The following is a 16,038-nucleotide window of genomic DNA, read 5'->3' as shown; positions in this document are numbered from 1 at the left end:
AAGGGAATATTGTGGCTGGTTTAATCTTCTGTTGAGACCACTCATACTTGGCCATGTCAGCAATAAGGCTGTTTCACTCTTAACATTCATGTGTTCACTGGGGCAACACTTTTAATTTCCTTCAAGAACTTTCCTTTGCGTTCACAATTTGGCTGTGTGGTACAAGAGGCCTAACTTTCCACCTAGCTCAGATTTGTCATGCCTTCCTCTGTCAGCTTCATCATTTCTAGCTTTTAAATCAAAGTCAGAGATGTGCAACTCTTCCTTTCACTTAAACACTTTGTGGTCATTGTGGGTTACTAATTGGCCTAAACTCAATATTGTTGTGTGTCGGGGAACAGGAAGCCTGAGGACAGACTGGGAAAGAGGCAGTCAGCGGAGCAGCCAGAACACATACATTTATTAAGTTCACAGTCTTAAACAGGCATGGTTTGTAACTCCCCCAGATAATTCCAATAGCAACATCAAAGATCAGTGATCATAGATACCAAGAAATACAGTAATAGTAAAAAAGCTCAAAATATTGCAATAATTACCATAATGTGACACAGAGACATGAAATGAACAAATGCTTTTGGAAAAAATGGTGCCATGAGTTGCTTGACACAAGGTTGCCAAAACCTTCAATTTGTAAAAAGGAAAAAAAAAAGGCAGTATCGTGAAGCACAATAAAGCGAAGTGCGACAAAACAAGGTGCGCCTATAACTGCAAAGGAGTGAAACAAAGCAAATGTTTAAATCTAGGATACCCCAAAATACAACAGTAATGGTAAGAAAGCATATTGGTCACCTTCAGAACAAGACAGGGAGTAAATTAGTTATCTTGAAAGTTGATAAGGAAATGAATGAAGACTTTATCCTGCCTCTCCCATAGAAATGTACCACTGGATAACAAACAGCAGATAAAAGAAAGCATTTCCTTTTTCTTTTATCGAGGTAAAATTGGTATATTACATTTTGTTAGTCTCAGTTATACAATAATTCAGTGTTTGTAGAAACTAGTGATCACCACAGTAACTCTAGTTACTACCCATCACTATACAGTTGACACCCTTCACCCATTTTCCCTACTCCCAAACTCCTTCTCCCCTACTAACCACTAATCCGTTCTCCATGTTTATGAATTTTATGTTAGTCCGTTTGCTTTTGAGATTCCACATGTAAGTGAAATCTTGTATTTGTCTCTCTGACTTATCTCACTTAGGGTAATACCCTCAAGGTCCGTCAATGTTGTCACAAATGGCAAGATCTCATTCTTTTTTATGGCTGAATGATATTCATATATATATATGTATATATATATACATATATATATATATATATATTCATTCCACATCTTCTTTATCCATTCATCCACTGATGGACATTTCAGTTGTCCTCATATCTTGGCTATTGTAAAGAACACTGCAAAGAACACAAGCGGTGCATGTACCTTTTTCAATTAGTGTTTTTGGTTTATCAGATACCCAGATGGAGAATAGCTGGGTAATACGGTAGTTCTACTTTTAACTTTTTGAGGAACTTCCATATTGTTTTCCAGTGACTGCACCAGTTTGCAGTCCCAACAGTGCACGAGGGTTCCCTTTCCTCTGCATCCTCTCCAACATTTGTTATTTCTTGCCTTTTCAATACTAGCCATTTTAACAGGTATGAGGTTGTATCTCATGGTTTTGATTTGCATTTCCCTGATCATTAGTGATGTCAAACATTTTTTCATGTGCCAGTTGGCCATCTATATGTCTTCTTTGGAAATGTCTATATAGATCCTCTGTCCTTTTTTTCAATCAGATTTTTTGCTATTGAGTTCTTTGCATATTTTGGATATTAACCCCTACTAGATATAATTTACAAGTATTTTCCACCACTTAGTAGGTTACTTTTTCTTATTACTGATGATTTCCTTTGTTGTGCAGAAACTCTAGTATGACGTAGTCCTACTTGTTTACATTTTCGTTCTTTTTTCTTTTTTTGCAGGAAGCATTTCTTATTAAAGTATTACAGTTATTAAGTGAAAGGGCCTTAGAATAGCAGCATTTGGTACTCCTGATGTATGAATGGATCCAGTCACAATGAGCTTCCATTATTGTCAATATCACATGACCTACAGACATACTGTGCTTCTAAACAGAAGAACCCAACACCCCTCTAGTCTTCCAAAGGGACAGAACCTGAATCTGATGAAGATTCTGGATGTAAAGGACAGAGGATTAAGTTGAACTGCACCATAAGTGTGTAATCAGTAACTTCCAAAGTCTGGGAAAAACAAACAAAAAAATGGCCTTGGGGCCTTCAACAAAATTTTGGGGGAAAAGGGGATAGAAGGGGAGCCACAAGATTAAAAAAGACTCAAAAAGATACTTAAAGAAGAAAAAGTGCAAGACCAAACTCTAGCGTTTAGGATGTACACACGGGTGATGAACTACAAAGGAAAACAAGGGAGTGTCGGACCAGTGGTCACTTTTGGAAGGAGGGGCTGTGATTTGATAGGTGCACATGAAGCGGCCTCTGGAGAGGCTAGCAAAGTTCTTGACCTAGATGGTAGTTTTAAGGGTGATTTGCCTTATATAATGATGCATTAAACTAATTTGTCCAGTGAGATTTTCTGTATCTGTTTTGGTTTACAATATAAAATGTTTAAAAACAAAACAAAACAAAAACCCCCTTAGTTTTCCTAGTTATGTACACCTGCTGGAGATTGCTTTTCTGGCAGGATCACGGCTTAGAACACAGACTTTGGTGTCAGGTCTAAGTAGCTTTGATTTCTTACCCTGTTACTTACTGTGTGACTTTTGCTAAGTTGCTTTGCCTCTCAGAGCCCATGTTCTTCACCTGGAAGATGAAAATTTTATCAGTATCAAGCCCATAGGCTTGCTCTGAGGATTAAATGAGGCTATGTATGTGTAAGTTTATATGATGTTTGGCTTTCAGGCAATGTTCAGTGAAGATGAGCTATGACTGGTATCCAAATATCAGTGATCATAGATTAAATAGCCTTTTAAATATCACCAATACAGGGGCACCTGGGTGGCTCAGTGGGTTAAAGCCTCTGCCTTCAGCTCAGGTCACAGTCCCAGGGTCCTGGGATCGAGCCCCACATCGGGCTTTCGGCTCTGCGGGGAGCCTGCTTCCCCCCACCCCCCCGCCTGCCTCTCTGCCTACTTGTGATCTCGGTCAAATAAATAAATAAAATCTTAAAAAAAAATATTATCAATGCAATATTTATGTTCTCATAGTATGTAAAGGAAATATATTGATATGCACTCTCCTAAAACACCTACTCCTAAATTAGCTGTTATAATCTCTTTTAATGAACATATTTTTATGACGAGTACTATCTGGAGACTAAAATCAGTTATCTATTAAAATACTTACACGGGCATATTATTCCATAATCTTTGAGAGATTATGCAAAATTCTGAATTAGTGATTCCATTCCATTCTAGCTCTGTTTACACATCAACTGTGGAATAAACTTGGTTCTTCCTTTCAAAGTCAATGTGGAGGTTTGGGTATCTCCTCATTCTTCAAGAAGTGTTTGTATTCTTTACATGTTCATATTTTCTTGCAGCTTGTGACCATACTAGGAGACCTACATGTTGAGATCTGTGTTATCTGAAGTATGTTCTCACTCTCAATTTCTCACCTCTTAAAAATACTGAAATGTGTGGACAGGCAATGTGTCTCACACGTCAGAGTATTGATAGGCTCGCCCACTAATGAATTCCTTAATAGAAACTAAAGGAAATGCTATGTTTCTGGAAATTTAGATGCAGCTGAAATATTAACCAAGGACGTTAGGAATAATCAGATGATCAGATGTGTCAATGTACTTGTTTGTAGGAGGAGCAGTGAATGTGAGGCAAGTCTGTTTATTCCTACTGCGAAATCGATCTCAGGAACAGGTAAGAGGTATTCCATGGAAAAATTAAATTAGAACAAATATATCATTAACAAAGCAGTCAATTCCCTTTATTTTTAAAATTTTATGTACACATATGAATGATCTGTATAATGTACATTCAATATAGAAAGCTTTATATATTTGATAATGTATAGAACATTTCACAATTACACTAATCTCTTACATAACATCTTGACATCCGTGTTTAAATTTTTAAATTGTTTTGCACAAGCTCCTTTTTCATTCAATTTGGTAAAGCCAGTTTATACATACCGACATGTACTGTGAGCTCGCAGAAGGTTAATGATTGATGAGAGGATACCAGTGAACGGGCGCAAGGACAAAACCCAACGGTGTTTGACGGTGGAGGACAGCCACGTGGACTCGATGCAGGAGAGGGAAAGACCCTTTCCCGGGGGTAAGTGACCTAGTCCAATTTCCGGAGATTGCAGTTCAACCCCACAGTCACACTAATTCAAAAAAACATTATAAAAACTAGGAGAAAGTTTTGTCGTTTTGATTCACAGTCTTGTAAACAGATATAAAGGAACAGAATGTGCTTACATACATCAAGAAAAAAAATTCTTGTGTACCCACTTAGGTTGATCCACAGAGTGCTTTCTTACAGCGTGATACGATTAGAATCACTGACTTTTTTTCCTACATAAAAATATTTTTATAGAAAAAGGAGTAACACTGTCATGAAACCAGGAGAAAGGCAGTAAGAGTTTGCTTCAACGTATCAGCTGGAGGAATGTGGACTGGGCACCGGCCTTTCAGCATTTATTGTCTCTCACAAATGTGTCAAGTCTGATAGCCAAGGTCGCCTGCCTCGTGGTCTACGGGAGGCGGCAGGTTAGACATGACTGACGAGGACGTCCCTGCAGTAAGATAGCCAGCAACTCCAGGTCCTGCAAGAGAGAAAGGAAAACACACACCTTCTAGAGGGCAGAGCCACGGGAAAACAGTGACCTCTACAAAAACGTAAGAAGCTAGTCAAGCATCTTATCATACCTTAACAAACAGCTACACAATGCCATTTTCAAGGTATGGCGTTAGTAGATGACAAAGTTAAAAATCACTTCAAAACTGATGCTGGACAGGCACACTGGTGTGGAAACATGGGAAACTGCCCCTTCTCAATTCTGGTAATTTAATGTTTCCAAAAAAATCCTGGGCACTAAAGGATAGCTATGTCAAATGGGGAGGGTGAGGAAGGGAACAAGTAGAGGAAAGAAACTGTACTCAGTTGGCCCAACCAAAAGTCATCCTTGATGATATGCCCAAGAAAAACACTTTATCAACATTAAAGGTAACCAACTTTCATTTGGTGCAAAGAAGTGCTATCGTAACAAGTAACACCAAATGAACAAGGGCAGCTACACTGATGTCTCTAAAAAAGGAATGCTCTGGACATCTGTCATAGATCAAAACAAGAATGCCATGGGAAAAGAGCAGTATTTTCACTTTTTAGGTCTTCCTTGATTCTAACCATCTCTAGTGCATGGAAATGCTACGTATGCCAGCATTTATCAAGAGGTGTCCTGTGTGCATTCTCTATAACGGCTTTAGCCCTCCAGTTTATCTTAAACATCGCAGACAATTACATCCCCGGAGCAGTGCACAAACCATACAGAGTACTTGTGAGAGACATTGTAGCATAATACTGCAAACTGAGCAATACTTTTAGCTGAAACTGGAGGAAATAAGGCAAACGGCTAAGGAACATCAAAGGGTTAGAACTAGAAAGGCAGTGGAAGCGGCATGCATTTAGCAAAATGGTTCTCTACCTGCTTCAGAGAGCTACACAGAAGTTAGCAAGCTGCCTGGCAGAGCGGATCTAAAGCCCGCTCCTGAGGTGAAGGGGGCTGCTGCCAGTTAGAAGGGAAGGAGAGACACCTGAGGGGAGAAAAGAAATATAAGCAGCAAGGGAAGTTATAAGGAAGTGCAAACAGCAGAGCAGTTTGATGGAGGCTAAGGCATAACAGGCACTAATGCAGGACAAAAGGGGCACAGTTCAGATTCATCTCGTTCACCTCACACCTTATAAGCACTTGTATCGAGGACATGAAACGGCTCGCATCACTGAGCAGACACTGCGTCTAGTATGTAATTACACAGCCAGAGACAATTCAACCCATGTGAGCTGTCACATGCCAATCAGAGGGCCGAGGCACTGGGAACCCTCATCTAATAAAATGGAGAAAAGGGACTTTCCCTTTCGAAGGCACCACAAGGTCTGCATCTATCAACTCCTGTGTTTCGCCCATCAGGGAGCCAGGCCTTCCCCAAGCTGCCCAGGAGAAGACCTCCGGGGCACCCTACCCCTTCCAACAGGACAGTACGGAGCCACCGCCCCCACTGTTACCATCACTTGCCACCCACCTATCACTCTTTGAACCGTAGGCAGCAGCAAGATGACCAGAGAACTATTAAGCAGGTCTCACCAAAGATAGAAGCCTGAAGAATAAAGCCCCAACACCCTGGACTGGTAAAGTGCCCAGATACTTCCAATTATGGACTCAACTTGGTTTGCACCAAATGAGTAGATTATGGGACCAAATCACAAATGCTACTATGTAGAAAATAGAGTAAGGCTACTGTTCTCAAACTGGGTGCTGAGACATCCTAGGACAAATTCACAGGGATGCTGCTAGGTATTTTACATTGGAGAGAAACACAGCAAAATTTCTGGACACCACACAACCACTTTCAAGTTGTTTGGATCTAATACTTAAACTTAACTGTTAGGTTATTTCTTTTGGCCTAAGGGTAGAAGATATTAAGGGGACTGTGAACTGAGAAAGTCTGGGAACCTCTGGGCTAAGATTAAATTGTGAAATGCTGGGCCTGGAAGGATTATCCACAAGAGACCAAATTCTAGCCCCACCATTTGCTGCTTTAGGAAAGATAAACCAATTCCTGGACATTTCTGTAAATAAAGTCTGAAATGCTCTTTCCCTCATATCTCTGACCTCTCCTTTAGAGCATGTCTGGTTTCCAGGGGCTAGAAGGTACAGTAAAGTCATGAGGGCAGGACAGAGCAGTTGTATTCTCCAGAGAAAGTCAGAAGGACAGAGTAGGGGCTGCCAGAAATAGGGGTGTGCGGCAACTCTGCGCCAGGCTGCCGGACTTAAGAACGAGAAAAGATGCACTATTAAAGAATCCCACAAAATGGAACTGGCTGCAATGGAGTCGTGAAAGAGCATAGGCTTTGGTAAAAATGAGCACAGGATTCCTAGCAGGGAAATAAAAAGAAGGAAGCTCTGCCTTAGCAGTGATAAACTGACAGCCTTAGGGAATCTTTGCTAACATTGCTCACATTGTGTAGTCTTGGGACAGGTGTAAAAAGAAAAACACAAGGTAAAAAAAAAAAAAAAACCCAACTCTGTAAAGAACCGACAGACTGGTTTGAGGAAGGACCCAAGAACTGCACCCTCTCTCCCTTTAATGACCTTAGGAAGCCAAGTTAACTATTCTACATGCCTCTAATTAAACATAATGTAAACATATACGGAGGGCTGTGTGTGCGTGTGTGTATAAAGCTCTTCCTCTCCAATTCCAATTAAATATAAATATACGTGTACATGTTTGTGTGTATACAAAGCTCTTATCTTCTTTTCCAACTCCTAACAAGCATGTTTACCTTGGTCTGTTTCTCTTCCTTTCCCTGTTGTTCCTTCCTTCTCTATTCTGATTTTTTAAGTGAGGTAATCTGAGGATTTTCACTGCCAAAATGATTTTTATAGGCTGTGAGCTTGTCAGTACCCAGCTCTTCTAGAACCGAATAAATAGCTACGTAACAGGGCCCACAAGCAACCACAGCTTTCCTGCATCCTGGGTAAAACCACACTGAGATACTTTTAGATGAAGTGTTTATCAGAAAACAAAACAATTATGCCAGGCTGGAGAGCCTCTGGAACCAGCAGTCTCATCTCGATTCATCAACGATGAGTAGTCCTGTCAGGAAGCCTTATTTATAACCCCAGTCCTAAGCCTGTGACTGAATGGCATCTGCTCAGCAGCCAGGGTGAAGAAAGTCATTAAGGAATATTTTTATTCTTATCCTACTCTGAAATAGTAATTAATTTTCTTTTCTCTTTTCCCATCTCCTACACGAAGTCCACTTACTTGCCAAACTCCCCAGAGGCACTTCAGAAAAAGGGCCAGTGAAGTGTGTTCTCACAGCACCTTACTTCATTTGCACGCTGATGAGAGAGGCGCTTGGGCACAATGAGAACCGTCTCAGGGAGACTGAGGGTGGCGTGGGGTAAATCCTAATCAAAGTTACCACTCAACACACCACTGTATACACTGCCTAGAGTTATACATCGATTTTACCATTATACAAAGAACTTGCCCCTTTTAGCAAACACATGACACACAACACGAAGCACCCATGGAAAAGCTCAAAAACAAGAAGGAAACATTTGGCAGTCTAAACAATGAGCAGACAGCAATTCAACCCCTAGCGCTCTCTTTAAACAGTCCTTTGAAAAAAAACACTAGAACTAATGGGAAAAATTTTTCAAACTTCTCGCCAATAGAACACCCCAGATGGATGATGCGCTAAGAACTGGACAATCTGAGGGCCCACGCAGCTCAGGGCTAGTCCGCACTGTCCCATGCACACGTGTCTATAGGCTTCAGGAGGGCCTTCAGAATGGCCACAGTAACAGTAGTCCATTTTCAAGTTGGGATTTATACCATTGCCCCCTTAGTCGACTGACTTTCTATAGAACCTGCTGCCCCTTGAGCAGGCCCTAAGGAGGCTGTAAAGAAATCTGTGACCATTTTTCTTCTTCCCCAACCCTCTTCCATCCCTTATAGCTCATCATAGCTCTTTTCACACCTTACTCAGAAGCCACCCCAGGGATCCAAATAGAAGGAAAGGCACAGAGAGGAACCTTTTTGATCCCTGTACTTTCTTCTCTAGTTTTAGCATATTTGGATGGGGTGAGGATCAACAGATTTCTAAATGAAATCTAGGTCCCTGAAGATAAATCCCTATCTCTTCTGTATTCTAACCATAGACCTTTAGGCCCACATCTTGTTAGTAAGTCAAGGACCACCTCAAGTCTTTTACTCTATTAAGTCAAGTCAATGAACACTAAGCACAATGGAGAGCACAACAAATTAGAAGAGTTCTCCCTGCAGGGAAGCTTATAATCTACATCTTACTATTCTTCAGGGCCAAACTTTCAATAAGTACTTATCTTTAGCTGGAGGAAAAACAAGGCAGATTTTCCAGTCACAGCATCCTTAGATACAAAGTAATGAACGTAACACCACAGAAAGGTGGCTTTTGGGGAAAAAAAAAGTCTAAACAGATAAAGTTTTTAGTTCCATACTCTTACTTAGAAACTACAACTTTACTTCAAATCTGAGAGAGAGACAAGAGATAAACAAAGACCATTTTCTAGGTATTTCTCCTTACAGAAATCACCGGACAGGGCATGGAAAAGTTAGATGGAAGACCTATGACACTACTCTTCATTCATGTGCACCTGGCACTGGCAATCAAAGCACCATGTGTTTATAAATGTTAGGGCGCTGCCTCTACATTTTAGTAGATTCATATGAAAGTGGTCATAGCGAAGAAAAAAGCAATAGTGTCACAACTGAGACTAAAATTAAAACCAAGCAAAATGTTTTCTAAAGCTGTCGCTTTTTAATACTCAAGATTTAGTCTTTACGATGTAGACACTTCTATACTAGTGATCTAGATTACTAAAATGATTACACAGGCATGCAAACCACTGGGTACTGTTTCTTTTCTCTCAGTCTACCCACATCATCTCTGGTTAGGGGAGGACGCAGAACTGACTTTTTTTTTTTTTTTTTTTTTTTTAAATATACGTATTATACACAAGCAGATGGCAAAACCTACCTATTATTCTTAAGGTTAATTTCAAACTAAAAACTCTTATACCAGAGACCATATTTCATCTTCAGATATAGCAATAAAATGGTATGACTTTCTTTTTAAACAGAAATCAGTATGAAAACAAATATTCCAAAATTGTTGAGCAATTAGCATGTCAAATGGACAAATGCCCTGAACTTCAAAAATATACGTTCTTTTGATCCCTACATAGTAAAATGTCCCTTCCTTTTTGGTACCCACATTATTTCTCCCCTTGAGAGGACAAACTGTAAATATTTTGTAAAACTACAGATCAATCACTGGAAACTTAGAAGAAAAGTATTTCACATGTGAATGTACACATCTGGAGCTTCAAACTGCTACTCTACCAGAAACAGAACGATGCTATCAGGTTTCTGATACTGATCCTTCTGAGTAGATAGTTCTCTTTTTACACGTCTGAGACAAACATTTTAATATCATGCTCCAACTATAACCTATGACACCATGAATTAACTGGGTCACAACTGAGCAAGGTCCACGTTTCTGTGAGCACACGTTCAACACAACAGCGGTTGGTGTCTGTCCAGGGCTAACCCCAGAGGTCTACCGCATGCCCACAGCACCCGGGACAAGTGGCTAGCAGCCTAGGAAGAAACTCTAAGCACTACATTCAGTCTAGTCAGGACAAAAGGAAGGCTCAAGTGGCTTTTGCCCTATGTCTCAGAGTAACCAATTAGGTGCGGTTTACCTGTGAGGTATCCTGCTGTTTGTGACTCAGAAATAAACAAATCATGTTTCTGATCTTTGAAGGCACTCCAGACTGAAGAACGAGACAAGATTTCATTCACCTAGGGAAGTAAAGCAAACTCTTTGAGCATAAATGAATTAATAAGGACCAGGTCCAACTAGAGCTGGACGCTGTTATTTGAGCCTATAATTTACTGGCTTGTTTGTAATTTGAGCAGGAAGATTTTCTCATGATAGTAACAACTAGCTGAGCATGTGGCATGAGCCCATGAAGTATTCCTAAGGAAGGGGTCTGGGGAGAAGATGCTACAAACTCAAGCTAAAACTTAAAGCAGCCTTTCAAATTATGGGTTGTGACCTGTTAGATGTTTATGAAATTGATTAAGAGGGTTGTGATCGGCATGCCTGAGGTTAACAGGTTAATACAGAAAGCTCCAGAGCATCACATGTAAAATGGGTAACTACTGATCTGTGATGTATATACATACCAGAGCACAAAATATGTATGTAGAGTGTAATGGACAAAGATGAAGGACATATTTCTTTGTGATACAGATTTATTAAAAAAAGTTTAGGAAATCCCAACTCAGAGACTGTCTTTCATGTATCAACACTGAGATCAAATATTTATTGGGCACCTCCTTATGTGGAGGCACAACGGACACAAAGATGAGAAAGCGTCTGTCTCTGAAGCGCTTACAGTCTAGTCCTAGTGTGGGACACAGAGAGCGCCAGGTAATTTGGTGGCAGGCACTACAGTACAGACACACACAGGGCCATGCGGGTCCAAGAGACTCCCTGCCCCAAGCTTGGAGGCACCCCTGGAAGTAATCACTTGTGAAGGTGGCGGAGGAGGTGCTATTTTGAAAACTATCACACCTGCCTCCTCCTCTTCAGACTGGAAGATGCGTGTCAGGGTTACTTGGCTAATTTCATCAACAGAAATCTGGAGGCAGGTCCAGGGTAAGACAACCGCATGCACATGGTACACACCCACAGAAAAAAACCCCCAATACTTCTAAGCACATAGTTGATGACCACAGCAAGATATGTGGCCTCTCTTCTTTAAGATTATTTAAAAACATTCAAATGGTGATACGGATAGAATGGACAATGGCATAACAAATGTTTCTTTAGTGAGACTCTACACAAACACAGTGGAATCACTAAAAGACAATTTAAACCTCTGAAAGAACACTAGTAGGGAGTAACAGTCCTTGGGCTGCCTGGGTAGCTCAGTTGATTAAGTGTCTACCTTCAGCTCAGGTCATGATCCCAGGGTCCTGGGATGGAGTCCCACATCAGGCTCCTTGCTTATTGGGGAGTCTGCTTCTCCCCCTGCTTGTGCTCTCTCTGATAAATATATAAAATCTTAAAACAAACAAACGAACAACAAAAACAAATGTCTATCACCAGAAGAATGGATAAACGAGTTGTGGCACATACATACAGGATTATTTCAGCCATAAAAAGGAATGAAGCATCGATACAAGGTATTAATGTGATGAACCTTGAAAATGCGCTAAATGACATACCAGACACAAAGGTCATACATTGTATGGTTCCATTTTACATGAAATATCCAGAATAGATAAATTCACAGAAAACAAAGTGGTTCTTGCCAGAGGCTAGGGGGAGGGAGAAATGGGGAGGAACTGCTCAACGGATATGGAGGTTCCCTTTGGGGTGATGTTTTGGAACTAGATAAGGTGGCAGTGGCACAACACTGTTAATATGGTGAAACACAAATAAAATGGTTAATCTCGTGTTGTGTAAATTTCACCTGAATTAAAAAAAAAAGAGAAAGAGCTTTACTAGATAATGCTAGATGGTAACATTGAATGAGAACTCTCAGAAGCAACAATACAAATAAAGCCAAAGAGGAAAATTAAATTACTGGGCCAGGTGGAAGTCAGCACAAGCATGCGGCTGACACACACTGTTAAGTGTTAACAAAGAAAGAGGATAAACGAAAATGGCCTTATGGGATTGTTAATCATTGTGGTTAGTTATCACTGCCTGGCAAAAAATCCTACAACTAAATATTAACCTCAACCAGCACTAAATGCTCCATATTCTTCTATGCTGAAGAATTCCAGCATTTTTCTTCCTGAAATGTACATCACACTATCAGTATTCCAAAAAAGAACCCCCACCAAGTGACTATTTGAGTCTATGACGAGAGGCGCACAGATCATCCACAGCCAGGACCCCTGGCTCAGAGACTACCCTACTGTTACCAGCCAGCTGAAGTCACCCCGTGCAGACCCACCTGTTCTCCATGCTGCAGGCTTCGAGTCATGGCCTTGAGAGCTTTAACAATCTGAGCCTTCGTGGCTGCTGGGCTGTCGAGATTTTCAAGGCCAATGCCTTCAAGTAATTTTAAGAGGTATGGGACCAAATCTACTTTCAGGGCCTAAAAGAGAATATTGAACATATATAAATATGCTGAAAAAGATTCACCAACGAAACAATTTCACCCTGGAACCATACCTGGAAGAAGACAACCTCCTTTCTTTCATTTTAATGCAGATAAAGATTTCCTTTAGAGATCTAATGAGAATGACACTCTACTTTACTCCATGCCATTAACCGTTCTAAATGCTGTAGACTGATCATTTTACTTAATCCTCACAACATGTAACAGCATAGGCACTAGGATTATTACTGATGAAAAAAATCATCACACAGAGGTAAAACCTGATAATCACAGGCAGTGACAGAATCTGTATGTTGGCCCACAGAATGCAGAACATGACCTTTAGCCACGACACTGGACTGCTTCCTTTAATCACTCCACACTAATGGGCACAAAATTTTTTTTCACATTTTCTTAATACATCAATCTTTGCATTCACCAAACATTTCCCATCAGCCTATTAAAAGTTAGATAATACTCAGGTATCACACAATTGTCACTACCCACCCTGAAGCTCAAAGGGAAGAGGGAGAAGTAACTAACAGTGAGTGTACCTCCCTTTACAGATAGCATTCTCCTAACAGCCCTGGAAGGATTCAGAACTATTTCAGATGAGGAATCTGAATGGTCTAAGTTTATGTGTCATGCCTGAGGTCACAGAGCCATCAAGTGGTAGTACTAGCTCAAGTTTTTTCCAATACAACAACCCCTTCAAGCCAATCCTAAATTCGAATTCCAAAGTATCCAGTTACCTCTTTGAGAGGTACCCAGTACTTCTAACCTGCCTAAATGAGGGGCAAGTGGTGGAAGGGGATAGAAGATGGAAGAGGAAAAGGGGCCAGGAGAATTGGAGGGCCAGATATAAAGATGCAGGACCTTGTACTGAGGCTAAGGATGTCAGCTGTCACTTTATCATCTGGTGGTAACGGGCAACCAAAGAAGAGTTTTTAAGATGAACAGTGACCCAGTTATATTTAAGAATTGTATTTTAGAAAGATCACTTTTGCAATGGTTTTGCTCGTTTAGTGTCTGTCTACATTAGTATCCACCAAGTCCTATCTACATTAGGTGGGAGGGTAATCTCTCTGAAAAAGACAGTAATCTTGGCATGTTTCTTAAACATGACTTAAGAAATGAAGGCATCAAAAGACAGTGAGTCCTTCCAAAGAGGAGGAAGTAAATTTTACAAAGCAAGCTAAGAATAAATGCTTAGCAAAAAACCAAAATTTAAAATTAAGCATCACAAAGGTACTTTTGTTTGCTTATTTTTATAAAGAGAGTGCAGGAACAAGATGGGGGAGAGGCAGAGGAGGAGGGGGAAACAGAGAACCTTAAGCAGGCTCCACACCCAGCACAGAGCCTGACATGGGGTTCACTCAATCTCACCACCCCAAGATCATGACCTGAACCTAAATCATTGAGTTGGACTCTTAACCGACTAAGCCACCCAGGTGCCCTGAAGTTGTTAAGATTTTTGATAGCTGGTCTGCCTTTATGAGTGAGTGTGTGTGTACATGTGTGAATGAAAGTATATGTGTACACATACATATATACACATTTATATATATGTATATATATATGCACGCCTCTATGAGTATAAAATATAAAATCATGCACGCACAAACCCCAACTTATCTCCCTACCAAATCTAAGTCACAGAAACCAAATCAGTGCTAAATAATGAAAATCTATTTGCTATGTTTGTTTTCCTAAAATAGTACTAAATGTAGAATCACTTACTTGTGCCACTAATTCACTCTGCTCCTTCTGAAACATTCGATTAATTGCTTCACAGGCTAGACCAACAGTATCTGGTCGCTTTTTCATTCCATTCATCAGTGGGCCAATGGTATCTAAAGATGCCATGGCTCGAACACACAGCTAAGTGTCCAAAAAAAAGGTTACTTGTAGAACAGCAGTATTTCATATAGCACAGTAAATACAATAATAAAATATGTGGAAAACCTCCATTCAGCTCAAGTTTAATAATGAACTCAAATTCAGTCTCCTATTAATTACATCCTTTGAACTACTTTCAGAGTTGTTATAATACTGTTGGTTCATATGCAGAGAGGCACATGGTAGGAAGGGGATCTATACTACACTGTGCACTCATCAGAAGAGGGGACCATAAACTCCAGAAGTAGAAGCTACAAAATGCATTCATACATACCTCGTTTTCAGACAGGGCATGGATAACACGAATGGCACTCTTAGGAATGGCATTGTTCCTATGATTCATCGCTTGGATCACTTTAGGGAGGTGGCCCAAAGGTGGGACCTGGTCAGCCAGCTGAGGCTGTGCATTGAAGAGACAAACTGTGGCCATTGTCAAAGTTTCCAGAGTTTCTCCCTGGAAGGTGTAAAACAAACAAACAAACAAACTATAAAATACTGACAAAGTAAGTCCTAAATACCCTTGGATATTATTTGATATTCTAACCTAGAGATCTATAAATTCTAAGTGCTGATTTTTGAAAATTGATTCACAAATCCTAAAAAAACAACAAACTTCCCATCTTGAAAAAGAGGTATGAATTCCAAGGACTTTAAGAAGGTCATATCCTACTCTAAGCAGCCTTTCACTGGGACACGTCATATCTCATTTCTGTTGCAGGTTTAAGAGATCATCTCCCAAAAGGTATTATGAGAAAGCTGTAGTCAATGTTAGAGAAATGTCAGTTATCAGGGAACATCACTAGTTCAGGAGAATGCAAAAATCATGAAATGTGTGTTCCAGTTCTGTTAAAAATCCTACTCAACAGGTCCGGCTGCCATAAGGCACTTTCTGTTGTAGACAGCAAAGACCTGTAACTTATACCACTATATGCAGACATATACAACCGCAGCATCTCAAATGAACATGGAAATTGGGATGAGCCTACCAAGAAAGGTGATGTGAGGAAAAGATTGTGTTTTTTTCCCCCCTAAGTTTCTGCCTTTTGAGGATTTCTTTCTTTTTGTTTTTTTTTTTAAAGGAAGCTATATACGTAGTAAAAATCCTAGTGAAGAGAAAACCTGATTATGGCAAGTGACATATGCAAATATTTGGTAAACTAATTTTTTTTTCCGAAGCTGTGCTAATCTAATGTTAGTAACTAGT

At 40.2% G+C, this 16,038-nt stretch overlaps 1 protein-coding gene across 2 annotated transcripts in view; it reads right to left on the bottom strand.

Annotated features, from left to right (window-relative positions):
* Positions 1 to 3,943: 3,943 nt before the first annotated feature.
* The window catches only part of LOC111155013 (DnaJ heat shock protein family (Hsp40) member C13), a 119,100-nt gene continuing 107,005 nt past the window's right edge, over positions 3,944 to 16,038 (bottom strand). For both annotated transcript variants that reach the window (XM_022515006.1, XM_022515007.1), the window contains 5 exons: positions 15,109 to 15,288; positions 14,676 to 14,816; positions 12,789 to 12,932; positions 10,518 to 10,617; positions 3,944 to 4,811 (listed from right to left, as the gene is read on the bottom strand). In XM_022515006.1, the coding sequence (XP_022370714.1) occupies positions 4,705 to 4,811; positions 10,518 to 10,617; positions 12,789 to 12,932; positions 14,676 to 14,816; positions 15,109 to 15,288 (672 nt within the window). In that variant the 3' untranslated portion in view covers positions 3,944 to 4,704. The remainder of the gene's footprint in view (positions 4,812 to 10,517; positions 10,618 to 12,788; positions 12,933 to 14,675; positions 14,817 to 15,108; positions 15,289 to 16,038) is intronic.

The sequence above is a fragment of the Enhydra lutris genome, unplaced genomic scaffold, assembly GCF_002288905.1.
Source record: "Enhydra lutris kenyoni isolate GAN:26980312 unplaced genomic scaffold, ASM228890v2 scaffoldscaffold39, whole genome shotgun sequence".
Classification (NCBI taxonomy): domain Eukaryota; kingdom Metazoa; phylum Chordata; class Mammalia; order Carnivora; family Mustelidae; genus Enhydra; species Enhydra lutris.
Note: the sequence above shows the minus strand (reverse complement) of the source record. Positions and strands in the feature narration are given on the sequence as shown.